Source organism: Balaenoptera borealis (genome assembly GCF_965194805.1).
Source record: "Balaenoptera borealis genome assembly, chromosome: 3".
Lineage (NCBI taxonomy): Eukaryota > Metazoa > Chordata > Mammalia > Artiodactyla > Balaenopteridae > Balaenoptera > Balaenoptera borealis.
Window position 1 is genome coordinate 28,217,304 of NC_138866.1, and position 16,616 is coordinate 28,233,919.

Sequence of the window (16,616 nt, forward strand, 5' to 3'; positions counted from 1 at the left end):
GGGCCCGCTGCATTGGGAGTGCAGAGTCTTAGCCACTGGACCACCAGGGAAGTACCCCAGCAATCTATGTTTTAACAAGCCCTCCAGGTGGCTCTGATGTGTGCTTAGAGCAAAGGGTTCTTGTATGAAAGTAGTGGGCAAAAAACTTTCGTTAAGGTAGCCTGGGACTTAGAGGGACTTAGAATGTTAGTCAAGAAGTTTGTCTTTTAATCCTACAGAGCAGAGTCACCAACTTGAAACTTGAGAGCTGGATTTGGCCCATAGATATGTTTTGTTTGGCCTGCACGGTGGTTTTTTGAGTTTTGTTTTTGTTTTTTTAATAGAATTAGTTGTCACTATTTTAAAAACCAGATTCTACATAGAAATCTGTGCTTTTAGCTTATTTTGAAAAATCAGAAGACCTGGCAATACTGAGCCTGTATTTCATCATGGCAGCAATTTGTGGGAACAGCAAGCAACTTACCCTTTAGATGGGACAGGATGGGACATGTGCTTTCCACTTTACACAGTCCCCACAACTTCCTGTTGATTACACACACCTTTACTTACTTACATTTTCTGCCTGGCCCCAGTAGGTATTTCAGTATTTGAGTTTGTAACTTCTGTTATGGACAGTGGGAAATTGATCAAAGTTTTCAGAAGGAAAGTGATGTGACTTATATATTCATTAATTCATTCAACAAACATTGATGAATTAACTAACCATTGCATATGCCAGGTTATGCAATGTTCTCAAAGATGAATGAATCCCTGCCATGATATGGATTACAGTCTAGTGAGAAAATGATGAAAGTAGTATTTAGGAAGACAGTAACGTATGAATTTGAGAAGAGAGACATTGGTTACTGGAAGACCAGTTAAGAGGCTATAGCAGTCCAAGTCTGAAGTAATACAGGCCAGACTTTAGATATCAGCAAGAGGCTAGGGGGAAGAAAGAGATGGGAAAGATATTGCAAAGTAAAAATCATCAATCCTTGATAAGAGATTGGGCATGGGAGAGGAGAATTCAAAGATGATGAAGATTTTGAGTTGTGAATTAGGAAGTTTGTGGTGCCATTAACAAAGACAGGAAATTAGAGAATCCATTTAACCCTCTCTGTATGGGGCAGGGGCATGGAGGAAGGGAGATGTTTGGAGATGCCAGTTTTAGGTGTCTCTTGTTTTGAGTTCAGTGTATTAGCATATACACAATATGAGTGTTTTTTTTTTTTTTTTTTTTTTTTTAATATGAGTGTTTTTAAAAGGAAAATTTAATAGAAATGTTGTCAAGATTGCATGCTTAGGGGTAGATACCACTCATTCCATCCTAGGATACCAAGGGAATACCTGGAGAAGCATTGAAGTTGTAAACAAAATGTAAGAAGACCTTTCTTGAAAATGTTTGCTTTGGAGGCCCTGTAGTTAGAATTTATAACATTGTTCACATCCTCTCTTAAATGTATAATTTTCAGGTTTATGTTGCATTGGTAAGTTTAACTTTCTCTTTCTGGGAGAATAGAAGATACTATATAAACTCAGATGCTCAAAGACATTTTCTGAGTATCAGTACCACCCTTCAGAATTTAAGTCATAATTGGCTCATGAGGTAGTTCAGGGATGAACATTGTCATAACTGTTGCTCTGTTGAGATAGTAGCCAAAGTTTTTCCTCTTATGAGCTTATGTTTGCAGTGCTTGGTTCCCTCTGCTTTTAAAGAAAAAGTTTTTTTAACTGTGGTAAAATATATATAACATAAAAATTGTCATTTTAACCATTCTAAGTATACAATTCAGTGGTATTAATTATATACTCAGTGTTGTACAACTGTCACTACTATCTATTTGCAAAACTTTTTCATCACCCCAAACAAAAACCATGGACCTGTTAAGCAATAACTGCCATTCTCCCCTCATCCCAGCCCCTGGTAAACTCTAATCTACTTTCTGTCTCTGTGAATTTGCTTATTCTAGATATTTCATGTAAGTGGAATCATATTTTGTGTGTGTGTCTTAGCGTAACATTTTCAAGGTTCATCAATGTCGTAGCATGTATTAGAACTTCTTTTTTGTAGCTAAATAATATTCCATTGTATTTGTGTATACTATATTATTTATCTATGCATCTGTTGATGGACACTTGGGCTTTTGCCACTTCTGACTGTTGTGAATAATGCTGCAGTGAACATTGGTATAGAAATATCTATTTGAGTCCCTGTTTTTAATCTTGTGGATATGTACCTAGGACTGGGATTGGCTTAGTTCCTTTTAACCACATACTCATTATGTAATAGTGCCACTCTCGATCACATTGTGGAACACACAACTGGTATTTGAGTTCTTCACGCCAAAAAAAGACCTCACAAAGTGCATAAACTTATGTACTTTGTTTATGGATTAGCTCTTTAATCACTGCCCCCCAATACATGTGCACACATACATTTACACAGAAATGTACTCTAGCTTTCAGAGGGAGTGTGCCTTGCCTCCCCTTGTTATTGCTGATTTTGTAAACAAGTGATTTTATTAGAATGGCTGCAGTTGGGCTTCCCTGGTGGCACAGTGGTTGAGAATCTGCCTGCCAATGCAGGGGACACGGGTTCGAGCCCTGGTCTGGGAAGATCCCACATGCCGCGGAGCAACTAGGCCCGTGAGTCACAACTGCTGAGCCTGCGCGTCTGGAGCCTGTGCTCCACAACAAGAGAGGTCACGATAGTGAGAGGCCCGCGCATCGCAATGAAGAGTGGCCCCCGCTTGCCGCAACTAGAGAAAGCCCTCGCACAGAAACGAAGACCCAACACAGCCAAAAATAAATAATAAATAAATAATAAATTTAAAACAAAAAAGCAGTACAAATAATTAAAAAAAAACAAAAAAACAGAATGGCTGCAGTTGTAGTTTGAAAATAAATTGTGAGGGCTTCCCTGGTGGCGCAGTGGTTGAGAATCTGCCTGCCAATGCATGGGACACGGGTTCGAGCCCTGGTCTGGGAAGATCCCACATGCCGCAGAGCAACTAGGCCCGTGAGCCACAACTACTGAGCCTGCGCGTCTGGAGCCTGTGCTCCGCAACAAGAGAGGTCACGATAGTGAGAGGCCCGCGCACCGCGATGAAGAGTGGCCCCCACTTGCCACAACTAGAGAAAGCCCTCGCACAGAAACGAAGACCCAACACAGCCATAAATAAATAAATAAATAAATAAATAAATAAATAAATAAAATTAAAAAAAAAAAAAAAGAAAAGAAAATGTGAAAGAGGAGAAAGAGCCCAAGAGTACTAGACTACAAGTCAGGAGATTAACTTGGTGATCTGCTTTCCAGAGCCTGAATAGATTGGAAACAGAAATGCAAAAGGAGATAATTGAATCAAAAATAGGCATACTGACAAGAGAGAAAAAAAGAGAACTTTGGTCTTATGAGTATCCATGTCCATCTTCTATAGGTTGAAAAAGTGATGCATTAGTTGAAGGAAACAAAGCGGAAAGCCTAGAAGGAAAAGAAGATATTGGTAAGTAACCTATATAAAGTAATACCCTACTTTTCCATAGGTCAGATTTATGCTTTCTTATTCCTAGCTGAGAGCTCATAGTAAATGCAAAGGGGTCAATGAGCCAGTAAAAGCTGTCACAGATTCCACAACCCTTATTTGTTGGAGAGGCCCTCATTTGTGTAAGTTGACATAAAAGTCTAATGATTATGGCTCTCTGGTTCATATCCCACAAAAGATTTTTTTAAATTAGATGATGGCAGCTTATTGAAGGAGTCAGGCACATGACAACACTGATCAGCAATAATAGATAGTATGATGTCAAGGAAAACTAGCTCAAAAAGTATAACAATCTGCGACTATTAGTTGGCAGAAGGGCAAACAGTCCTACAGACCTATAGTCCCTGAAGGCATCCCAAGTTTACAGAAAAATATAGCTGATGATCATAATCATAATTCTGAACCATAAATAAAATATGTCACTTTAGAAACATTTTTACCAAACACTATTAAAATAAAAATGTTACGGTATTTAGAGAAGAAATATTGTAAAGACATATTTGAGGGACTTCCCTGGTGATCCAGTGGGTAAGACTCGGTGCTCCCAATGCAGGGGGGCCAGGTTCGATCCCTGGTCGGGGAACTAGATCCCACATACACGCCTCAACTAAGAGTCTGCACGCCTCAACTGAAAGATACCCCCTGCAGCAATGAAGATCCTGCATGCCGCAACTAAGACCTGGTGCAGCCAAAATAAATAAATAAATAAATGTTTTTTAAAAGAGACACATTTGAGGAAATGTACGGGCGCCCCTATTCCTTGCTTTATACATGAGGTATCATTGTAATATTTGCCTTTCTCAAGTCTTTCATACTGATTCAACATGTTTGAAGGAGTAGCTGTTTTTCAGTTGATAACAAGAAAGGGAAAATATGTTTTCACTTCTCTTCCCACAAACTCCAGTATAAACAGTGACACATGGCACTAATCCTTGCAATTCCTCTTCTGCAAATAAGTGCCTCCCATGGTGGATATGGGTTTGGAGGCAGAGATAGTTTATCACCTTAGATTTTCATTATATTTGCTCATTGGGGCAATATTAATCCCCTCCTGATTAATAGTATCTTCTTACCTAAAGGACTTTCTACTTTTAATGAATAGGGAAGAAAAGGCCTTGTGACTTGTGAGGAAAGCGAGGCAGCAGTAACAACAGCTTTCCCTATGCGGTGATTATTGTAGCTAAGTCAAGCCTGAAACAATGAACAATGAAATCATGCACTGCCTGACCTCATTTCAGTATAAGACTCAGATGGTTCATTGTACAGAGTGGGCCTTCTTGACAAATGTCTAATGATGTTTTTATTAAAGTGGAATAAAGTACTGAAAGAAGTAATCTGTTTATATTTGTTGGTAACTACCAATTCCAATTCCTTTACTGAGAGAGTATTTGATCTTAGTGTTGAAGGGACCTTGAAAGAAATCTCATTCAACCAGCCTTCTGATTTGTGAATCCACTTGAACAATGTGATCAGATTTGGGCTGAGCCCTTGGGGCAAGAATTCTCCTCTCCCCACCAACATGAGACAACTCATATTATTGGGAAATTCTTCTTCCTGTTCTCTCTCTCCCCTGTAGTTTCCATGCTCACAGGTCTTATCATAGCTCCTTGGCAACAATCTAATAAAAGTTGGTTTTTTTAATAAACCTTTTTTTATCTAGTTAATATTTGAAAAATTGCTTGTTATAAAATTGTTCAGTGGTTTTCAAATCTGTGCCAGTTGTCAGTCTTATCCCTTTCTACCAAATATCTCTTCAGTACCTAAGTAATTATTTTTATTTATGTATTTATTGGCTGCTTTGGGTCTTCGTTGCTGTGCGTGGGCTTTCTCTAGTTGCGGCGAGCGGGGGCTACTCTTTGTTGCGGTGTGCAGGCTTCTCATTGTGGTGGCTTCTCTTCGTTGTGGAGCACAGGCTCTAGGCATGCGGGCTGCAGTAACTGTGGCACGCGGGCTCAGTAGTTGTGGCGCACAGGCTCTAGAGTGCAGGCTCAGTAGTTGTGGCGCACAGGCTTAGTTGCTCCATGGCATGTGGGATCTTCCCAGACCAGGGCTCGAACCCAGGTCCCCTGCATTGGCAGGCAGATTCCTAAGTGTTAATTATTAATGCTACCATTGTATTAGAATTTTTTTTCTGTATGTAGCGTGAAGAAAGTTGCTATTCTGTTAATATATTTTCACTCTATATCTTACTTGATTTAGTATTTAATTTTTATTATTCAGTTATTAACTGATGTCTGTAATCTGTAATGACTCACTTCTTTTCTTCCTACTCTTTTCTAAAATTATCTGACTTTTATTTGAAGTATTTAAACTCATTTTCACTCTTAGAAACAAGCAGGACATTGTTTGAGTTGTAGTTTTTCTGACTTTAATTCTTTTCCTTAAGTAAAATATTGGGACTGTAACAGAAAAACTGAATGGCTTCAAGTGGTGGGATGTGATATTTTCAGAGCAGTTAAAAGTCTATGACATTTTTAATTTTTAAGAGTTAATATCATTGGAGGGACTTCCCTGGTGGCACAGTGGTTAAGAATCCTCCTGCCAATGCAGGGGACACGGGTTCGAGCCCTGGTCCAGGAAGATCCCACATGCCGTGGACCAACTAACCCCATGCGCCCCAACTACTGAGCCTGCACTCTAGAGCCCGCGAGCCACAACTACTGAAGCCTACACGCCTAGAGCCTGTGCTCTGCAACAAAGAGAAGCCACCGTAATGAGAAGCCTGTGCACCACAACGAAGAGTAGCCCCTGCTCGCTGCAACTAGAGAAAGCCCGCACACAGCAATGAAGACCCAACACAGCCAAAAATAAAATATAAATAAATAAATAAATTTATAAAAAAGTTAATATCATTGGAATAACATATAGTTTCTAAAGCAAGAAGTATGTAAGTTGTGTTAATAGGAATATATATAAACTGGAAAGAAAAAGCTGAATACAAAATACTATACAACTGGTTATAACTGGCAGTAGCCAGCCTCCAAGATGGCCCCATTGATCCTCACCTCCTAGTATTTGTGCCCTTGTGTAGTCCTCTTGCACATTTCATCAGCATTGGTCTGTATGACCAATGGAATATGGGGAAAATGATAGTGTATGACTTGAAGGGTCATACAAAGCATTGCTGCTTCTGCATTGCTCTCTCTTGGATTGCCCACTCTGGAGGAAGGCATCCAGCACATTGTGAAGACATTTAAGGCTCTATAGAGAGTCCATGTGGGAAGCAACTGAGACTTTTTTCCAACAGCTAAGATCAGCTTGCCAACCATTGAGTGAGCCATCTTGGAGATTGGTCCTCAGCCTTATCCAAGCCTTCAGATGACTGCAGCCCCAGCCTGCATCTTGACTACAGTATCATGAGAGACCCTGAGCCAGAACTGTCAAATTAAGCCTCTTCCAAATTCCTGAACTATAGAAACTATGAGATAATAAATATTTATTGTCATTCTAAGCAACTAAGTTTGGGGGTTATTTTTTGTACAGCAATAGATAACTAAGGTACAGTATCCTAAAATATTTATTGGTTTGATATGTAGAAGAGAATTTGGACAATGTAAACAGTGTTTACTTTTAGATTTTTTTTGGAAAATCATTTATCACAGTTTTAACAGTTGAATGTGTTTGGTTAGAGAGATTGAATTTAGCTATAGAACTAATAGATTCAGAAAAAGAAAATTATAGCTTCTCCTAAAACAAATTGAATAGGTATTCATTAATCATTATATTCTCTCTTAAAAATTTAACTATTTATGAAAGTATTCTCCCGTTTTATGTCACTTTGCACTTTATTCCTATTGTCACTTCTCGTTGAGCACCTTCCTGGATGGACACTCTTCTAGGTGCTTGGGCTACATCAAAACAAAAAAAGATTTCTGCTCTCAAGGAGCTTATATTCTATCAGAGAAACGCAGATAGTAAGCATAGTAAATAATCTCTCTAGTATGTTAGAATTGATAAGTGGTGTGGAGAAAAAAAGTAGACCAGTGTAAGGGGGATTGAGAAAGCAGATGGAGGTAGTGGACAGTGAGGGAGAGTGGTTAGAGTAGTAAAGATAGGCCCCTATATGGAAGCGGCATCTGAACAATGATATGAAGGAGTTGCAGGAATTCATCAAGTGGATATATGGGAAAAGATTGTTCCAGACAGTGGGGACAGCTAGAGCAAAGGCCATAAGGCAGGAGCATGTGTGACGTTTAAGCACAGAGTGTGGGTGGGGCGAGTGAGGTGAAAACTGTTAGTAGATGAGGTCAGAGAGGTAATGGAGTAGGAGGCAGAGCAGGTGGATCCGTGAAGGCTATTGTTTGGACCTTGCTACTTTGAGGGAAATGGGAAGTCATTGCTGGACTTTGCAGAAGAGAGACATGCTCTAACTCATATTTTAAAAGGATGACTTTAGTTGCTTGTTAAAGATAGACTCTAGGGGAGTCAGGGTAAAAGGAGAGATCTATTAGGACAATATTAGAGTAAATCACATGACAGATGATGGCGGCTCCGGCCAAGGCAGTGGTGGTGGAAGTGGTCAGAAATGATCAGATTCTGGAAATGTAATAAAGGTAGACCAGCAGGAAACAGATCAAAAGCTCTTGGTCATGCACAGGAAAGAGATCAAGCTACTGTAAGACTTTCACATCTGATGCCAGTCTTTGACCATTTTTCTCTGCTCTGAACTGTCTTCCCCACCCCCATAGCTACCTTTCCCTAGGACCACACTGGCTGACCTTTCCTGTGACCTAGGAATTAAAACTGTGGGCTCTGGAATTAGACCATCTGGGTTTCATTTCTGGCTCTTTTCACTTATCTACTGTGTGGTCTTAAATTACTTAAGCCTCAGTTTTCTTATTTCTAGAATGGGGATGTTAATAATAGAACTACCTCACAGGGTGGTATTGTGAGATTAAATGAGATAATCCATGTAAAATACTTCACATAGTGCTTGGCAGATATTAAGATCTCTATAAATAATAGCTGCTATTATTATTATTACCTCAGATTGTGTTCCTTTGGCCTCAGTCTTTCCTCTGCATTAAATGCTAACCTTCTTATACCTCTTCCCCTCTAATCTTCTATTTTTTTGTTTTCATTTTGTTTCTCAAATCCATATGACAGAAAATTCTTGAGGAAATTTAAAAATGAAATCAGACTATCCATAATTTCCCTGCTGTCTGTTTTCATCTTTTTATAGTCCCTCTGCTCTTTGTCCGCATGTCTCTATTATTTATGTAGGTACTTCTGCTCATTTTGCATAATCAGTTTAAATGTCATCTCAATGCCTTTCCTAATCCTCTAGGTAGAGTTAGTCATCTGTGCTTTGGGCTCCTTTAGCATTTTTGTTATTAACTTTAAAAGATGTGGTTATTTGTATATGTATCTGTCACCTCTGCCACACTGAGCATCTTGAATTAAAAAGTCTGTTTATTCACCTTTAATTCTCTGGCACCTAGTACGTCGTAGGCACCAGTAAACACTTGTAGAATTAGACAAGTGAGTGGAACCTACCAAGGCTCCCCACCCTAATCCTTCTTGCATGTAACTGCCAGATTCATATTTGTGACACTCCCTTGCTCAAAATTTTCAATGGCTTCCCATCGCCTGCAAAGTAAAGTCTAAATTCCTTAGCTGAGTATTTGGTGTGTTGTACTATCTGACCTCAGTTTGCGTTTACAATTTTATTTTCTACTACAATTAGTCAAACTGCTCTGTTTACTATCCCTTGGGGTTCCCCCCATCCCCTTTCTACATCCGTGTCTTGATTCATATTATTTCTTTTTCCTGAAAAGCGCTCCTCTCCTGTCCCTAATTCCCCTCTTCAGTACCCTCCTCAAATGCCACCGCTTTCACAAGGCCTTCTCTGATCATCCCAGCTGGAAGTAATCTCTCCCTGCTTTGAAATCTCAGAGCATGGAACTGTGGTACTTGTCACATTTTAACTTTACAAAGGTAATTAAATGGACATGTATTTTTTTCCTGTTTACTGTAGTCTCTTTTTTTTTAATTAATTAATTAATTTATTTTTGGCTGCATTGGGTCTTCGTTGCTGCACGCGGGCTTTCTTTAGTTGCGATGAGTGGGGGCTACTCTTCACTGCGGTGCGCAGGCTTCTCATTGCGGTGGCTTCTCTTGTTGAGCACGGGCTCTGGGTGCGTGGGCTTCAGTAATTGTGGCACGTGGGCTCAGTAGTTGCAGCACGTGGGCTCAGTAGTTGTGGCACACGGGCTCAGTAGTTGTGGCTCATGGGCTCTAGAGCGCAGGCTCAGTAGTTGTGGCACACGGGCTTAGTTGCTCCACAGCATGTGGGATCTTCCCGGACCAGGGCTCGAACCCAGGTCCCCTGCATTGGCAGGCAGATTCTTAACCACTGCGCCACCAGGGAAGCCCTACAGTAGTCTCTTAAAGGGCAGGTCTAAGATGATTCATCTTTGCCTGCTGTACTTATAAGTAGCACTAGGCAACTGATAATTTCTGGAATGGCTAAATGAACGAATGAATATGTGAATAAATAGACTTCCTAGAATAGCACTCCTATAGGCTGCTTTGGAGGGGAAATAGGAGTTGTGGATGTGATACATAGCCAGAGTAAGACACTGGGAAAGAGGGTGCTCCCTGCCCCAGCGCTCCTGTCTGCAGATACCGTTAGCCCAATTGTACCAAGTCCATTTAGGATGTATTTCCTGATGTCTGACATGTTCCCGGCTCAGTACTTGGCTTTAGAAATACAAAAGATATTATGTACCTTCACCTATACACCCTTCAAATAGCAACGTGTTCCGGGGCTCGGGCCCTTGGTATCGGGTGTGTAAGTCTTAAGTTACATCCTCAAATGAGGCATTGCTTACCGTGCTGAAATCTGTCCCAGACTTACCTTATTAGACCAACCTTGGTTTTACTTTGCTTGGCTAACTTATGCTCTGGGTGTTTTGGCTAATCCATTCCCATGGTTCAGCTTATTGTTTAAAATTTTCATTCTAGTTACATTTTAAACTTGCTTTATGTTTAATTTTTAACTTTGTTAAAGCCAGCTATGCTGTGGAACTCAGAAGAATTGGCAGTGGGAGCTTTTTTTTTTTTAAGTGCTTTCTCAGACAAACACCTTTTAGGGATTTTTTTTTTTTTTAATTTTATTTATTTATTTATTTATTTATTTATTTATTTATTTATTTATGGCTGTGTTGGGTCTTCGTTTCTGTGCGAGGGCTTTCTCCAGTTGCGGCAAGTGGGGGCCACTATTCATGGTGGTGCGCAGGCCTCTCTTGTTGCGGAGCACAGGCTCCAGACACGCAGGCTCAGCAATTGTGGCTGACGGGCCTAGTCACTCCGTGGCATGTGGGATCTTCCCAGACCAGGGCTCGAACCCGTGTCCCCTGCATTGGCAGGCAGATTCTCAACCACTGCGCCACCAGGGAAGCCCAGCAGTGGGAGCTTTTACATTTCAGTGTTTTCAGACGTTTTGGTAGACCTTTCTAGTCACCTCTCTCATTCCATTATTTTACACTGTTGGGAAATACTGTCATTTTATTCAGGTCAGTCAATATTGATACTTGCTTAAGGAGGGAATAGAAAGCCATAAATAACTGTCAGGTGTCACCATGGAACTGTATAAGGGAAACAAGTCCACTCATTTGGAAATCTGATTTGATGCCTCCAGAACAATGGTTTCTCACCATTGTACTCATTCTGGTACACCTCTACATTCCAGCCATACTGAACTCTTAATATTTGAAGTTCTCAAGGTTCTCCTGTGTCACTTCCCCAGGGTAATTCCTGTCTCTGATTCAGGACTCAGGTTATGCCTCTCGTCCCTTAAAAAGCCTCCCACTCCCTTCCACCTCCATCCTTCTCCTTCTAAGATGAGTTACTTGTCCCTTATGTCCATTCCTGTCATACCCTGTGCATAGTTCTGTCAGAGAACTTGCCACACTACATTATAGCTGTTGGTTTGTCTGTTTCTTCTAGTAAGCTGAGATCTCAAGAGCTGGGCCTATATTTGAATTCTCTTTTGTATCTAGAAGCTAGCACAGTGTCTGGTATATATTAGAAACTCAGTGATGCTTATTAATTCGACAATTCAATGCCAGCCTTCTAAGTTCATCTCAAGGATGGAAGCTATTGAGGAGTGCTGTTCACTTCTCTACTATTGGGCTAATGTTGTAAAAACATGAATCAATAATATTCTTACATGGTTACATATTTTTAATTGTAAACATAGCATTATTAAATAATGTTGTAAAAACATTAATTATAATCTCCTGTGTAAAAACCACACAGAATTCAGTTCCTCAGCACCTTCAGCCCTATAGGCAGTAATTCTACCAGTTGGCACTTAACTATTATAAAAGTAGATGAACCAGACAATCATGTATACTCAGAAAAAAGGTGGATAAGGGAGGAATGAAGGATACAAAAGGGAGTGAGTTAGCAGAATGCCATGTGTTAGTTGCAAACTAGCACAAAGGTGAATGTGATTCATGAAGCTAGCTTGATTCAGAAAGGCTGAAATAGGAGCAAAGAGCAAAAGGCAACCAACAGTGAAAGCAACGATTCACAGAGATCGGGCAGACACGAGCAGGTGAGCACACAGGTGGGGCCCGTGTCCTGTGGGATTGTGGACTCAAGCTCTGGGTGACATGGAAGAAGGGAATCCAGAGTGTGATGCTCTGGGGAGGCTGAGGGGGAAGGACTGGTGTTTACTACAGAGACAAAGATGCACTGAAAAGACCTTAGAAGGAGATGGGCATAGTGACAAACCCTAGCTGGCACCAAAGTCTCAAAAGAAGAGAGGGCTTTGTTAGGGGTGAATAAGGAGATAGCCAGAGAGATTGAGAAGACCAATTCTGAAAGGAGTGGATTTAAATATACTGATATATACTCTCCAGTCTATGTACATTATTTTGCGTAGCATATAAAACTTTGTATATAATTAACACATTGGGAGAAACAATCCATCCTTTGATGTTTGGAATCATGATCTTCCCATGGGTGGGTTGTTAATCTCCTTTTGGAAAGAAGTCAGCTATTATATTCTTACTAAATGGATGAGATACAGTCCCTGGGTCACTGGATCACTGTTCATCCCTTCAGGGTATATATTGAACACCTACTATGTGCCAGTATTAAATTATATAGTGTATTAGAAGGTGAGAAATGCTGTGGAGAAAAATAAACAGGGAAGGAAGGTAGAAGACGTACATGTGACCAGGTGGGTTGCAATGTTAAATATAGTAGACAAGGAAGGACTCTCTGAGAAGGGGACATTTGAGCAAGCCTTGTGGGCTGTGTCATGTAAAATAGTGCACCTTTATATGTGCTCTAAGTTGTGAGCCTTTCTAATACCATCCTTAAAGTAGCTAATCTTAAAGAAAAATGAGATTGGAAGTGGTGTTAGAAGGTAAGGGTTGAGAGCAGAAGGTGCGTTTTATGTGTTCATCCTTTGCTTTTTCTAAAATCTACTGTTTAGTTTACACTGAACGCCTGGTATGACTCTGCAGTTTTCACTTCATGAAAACAGATACCTATTATGCATTTTTTTTTCTCCTTGAAATTTCTTTTGGAAGAAAACAAATGTTTGCTTAATGGAAACAGAAGCTGGAGCAGTTTTTTTCAGAAACCACAATAATAGAGAAAATATGAGTGAGCCCTGAAGAAGTTGCTGTGGAATCAGTCATAGTGATGGAAGCAGGCTGGTGACTGTAGAGCCCCTAAATACACTTCCTGAGAATGTGGAACATGGTTTGAGCTTTGAACAGGGCAATGATCTGTTAATACTCAGAATCTGAAAGGTTGTTTTTTTCAGTTCTTTAGATTGATCTACATGACCAGCCTAGTTGCTGTAAAAGAAGAATCCACCAAAGGGAGTGATTTAAGATGTGAGTATGAATCTGGCCAGGCAGCTGCCCTGTTGCAGTGGTTGATTTCCTGAGATGAGCTTCCTTTGTTTGAGATTCTAAGTTTTCCTTTCCTTAACCAATAGCTCTCATTCTTAACGGCAGAAGTTCAGCCTTGAAGAGTGCTCAAACTGATAATTCTAACTCTGCCTTTGAGGTACTTCAGAACAACTCTAGTTATTTTAAATAGTTTTACATTCCAAATGCAATGAACTTTAATTAGCTTTATTTTATATGATATGTCACCTGGGAAGGGAGGCATTTGGATAAAGTGAACCCTGGGAGATCAACAAACCTGAGAATGATTAAGGATCCTCAATCTGTACTCCAAATATACCAAGTATTCTGTTAGAGATTTGGGGACTGGGAATGGGGACTTTGGAATTAGATCTTGTTTAACTAGTAGCTATGACTCACACAAGAAGTTCAGAGGTGAAAGTGGATCAGAAGACCCAAAACTGTTTTGAGCAAAGTACATAAAGGGCAATTAAGGAAGCCTTCAATCTTAGAGGATGGATATGGCATTCTTCATTAATACCAGGAGAAAATACAGCCTATGCAGGAGACATTTTTCCATGTAACCTCATTCTAGGTTTTCTGCATCATTTGTACCCAACCTACCATGGTATACAAATCCAGAACAAACAGTGTTGAGCACTTACAAGTTTTTTGTCTTGCTAAGGACATGTTAAGAAATACAGGCAGTAACTTGCCATAACTCACCACTGACCTGCTTTATGACTTTCAACAAGTCATTGAGCCTTTCTGTCTTAATTTGCCCACCTGCTCTAAGTTCTTATGGAGATAACATGGCCTAACCTGTGAAGGATGTTTTAAAAACCGTAATGGTCTAGTTAAGTGTTTTTGAATTAAGTTGATTTATTTCCTTAAAATGTGGTTGAATGTGCAAGCCACTGGCCATGTTGTTGTCACAGGTGGCCTGATTTTTAAAGGCTGTGAACACCCCAATACCAGGGACTTTGTAACTTTTTTATAACTTTATAACTTTAATTCAGAAATTGAAGCTTCTGTTTATCAATCAAAAAGAAGAAAGAGGGAATTCCCTGGCAGTCCAGTGGTTAGTACTCCACACACTTCCACTGCAGGGGGCACCAGTTTGATCCCTGGTCAGGGAACTAAGATCCTGCAAGCCACACAGTACGGCCAAAAAAAAAGAAGAAGAAGAAGAAGAAAGAGAGGGAAAGAGAGAGGAAGTGTTAGTATATGATCTAAAGACAAAATTGTCAAAATGGAAAGAAAAAAATTAGATTCAACATTAGGAGCAGGGTGGCAGAGAGAGCCTTTGAGTATGTGAGATCCACCCTACAATTAAAAGCAGAGCATGGGAAAATATATTTTAAATCCCAGTGTCCTTTTGCAACCAGATACCCTTCAGAAAAGGTGCTAAGAGCCTATGTCACCCTGGTGTAGCTTGTTGTGCTGGTTATTAGGAATAGAGAAGGAGCAGCTTAGGGAAGGGGGTGGGATTCCTGTAATGGGTGTTTCTTCTTTTACAAGTGTAAACAAAGAGGCCAGTTGGTCTAACGTTGCGTGTCTTTGTCCTATAAGCCACTGCAGGTGTGTTAGCAGCACTGCTTCTGTAACAAAAGACTCACTACATCTTGGAAGAGAATGGCCATTTCCCAGGGGGCAGCCTTTTTCATGCTGGTAGTGTCCTGTGTTTGCAGCACTGTCTTCCACAGAGACCAGCAGACTTGGTTTGAGGGTGTCTTCCTGTCTTCCATGTGCCCCATCAATGTCAGTGCCAGCACCTTGTATGGAATTATGTTTGATGCAGGGAGCACTGGAACGCGAATTCATGTTTACACCTTTGTGCAGAAATTACCAGGTACGTGCAACTGGTACCCTCACCAGAGTCGACAAATCCATACTTTAGCAACTCCTCCCAGAAATAAATGTGCTGAGAGTGTGTGATGTCAGTTACAGCATCTTACAGCGACTGGATGTCTTTCTTCAGAGAACACTTTGGACTATAACTGAACACATATGGTTTAATTCAGTGTGAAATTAAGAGAGATCTGGACTGACTGTAGTCTGAAACCCATGTGTCCAAGAAGTATAGCTGTAATGTGTCTTTCCTTTTCTCTAAAGGTGACTATTACTCCAGGGTCCAGAATATTGAGAGTGGTCTTGAGAGAAAGATCACTACCATCCTTGGAAAAGGGGATGAGGGGACCCTGAAGATTAACGTTTTCTGAATATTCAGTGTTCTATCCTCAAGTTACAAACAGAGTCTAGGGAAAGGAGTAGAAGCTAGGTGTCCACCAGAGAAATGGCAGAAGGACCCTCAGTGATTACTTTTCATCCTCTGTCCCCCTACCCAGTACTCCTGCAAGCCATTCCTCACAGGTGGGATGACTTGGAATAGCGGGGGGGAAGTAGCAGGTTAATATGATACAGAGCCCAGAATCAGAAACAGCCTAACTTTTTTTTTTTTTAATTTTTGGTTGCCTTGGGTCTTTGTTGCTGTGTGCGGGCTTTCTCTAGTTGCAGTGAGCTGGGGCTACTCTTCATTGCGGTGCGTGGGGTTCTCACTGCGGTGGCTTCTTTTGTTGCAGGGCACGGGCTGTAGGTGCGCGGGCTTCAGTAGTTGTGGCACACGGGCTCAGTAGTTGTGGCTCACGGGCTCTATAGAGCACAGGCTCAGTAGTTGTGGCGCACGGGCTTAGTTGCTCCTTGGCATGTGGGATCTTCCTGGACCAGGGCTCAAATCCGTGTCCCCTGCATTGACATGTGGGTTCTTAACCACTGCGCCACCAGGCAAGTCCAGAAACAGCCTAACTTTTGATAATCAGCCATCTCTCTTCTGTTTTGCTCCATGGACAACATAGGACAGCTTCCGATTCTGGAAGGGGAAATTTTTGATTCTGTGAATCCAGGACTTTCTGCTTTTGTAGATCAACCTAAGCAGGTGAGTTTTTTACAATTAGATGTTTCGATTCTCAAATGCCTTGATAACTTTACCACACCACTGCTGTTAAATATCTCATGCTGTTCACTACTGATATTGAGGTCATGTGTGAGATCAGTTTTCTGTCCTAGCTAATCTCCTGGATAACAGTAATTGTACACCCCAGGCTCACCAGGGCTTAGGTAGAAGGAGGTGTGAAAATAGATTGTGGCCATGCAGGGATAACACTGTCTTTCAAGAACTACCAAATGCAAAATAGATAGCTAGTGGGAAGCAGCCACATAG

General features: G+C 40.8%; 1 protein-coding gene across 6 annotated transcripts in view; it reads left to right on the forward strand.

Moving 5' to 3' along the window:
* The window catches only part of ENTPD5 (ectonucleoside triphosphate diphosphohydrolase 5 (inactive)), a 33,827-nt gene that overhangs the window by 5,523 nt on the left and 11,688 nt on the right, over window positions 1-16,616 (forward strand). For 2 of the 6 annotated variants that reach the window (XM_082383958.1, XM_082383956.1), the window contains 3 exons: window positions 13,309-13,381; window positions 14,969-15,248; window positions 16,252-16,331. In XM_082383958.1, the coding sequence (XP_082240084.1) occupies window positions 15,032-15,248; window positions 16,252-16,331 (297 nt within the window). In that variant the 5' untranslated portion in view covers window positions 13,309-13,381; window positions 14,969-15,031. Of the gene's footprint in view, window positions 1-3,416; window positions 3,483-9,881; window positions 12,085-13,308; window positions 13,382-13,485; window positions 13,557-14,968; window positions 15,249-16,251; window positions 16,332-16,616 lie in introns of those variants that run through there. The other 4 variants (XM_082383959.1, XM_082383957.1, XM_082383960.1 and 1 more) reach the window with 4 other exon arrangements.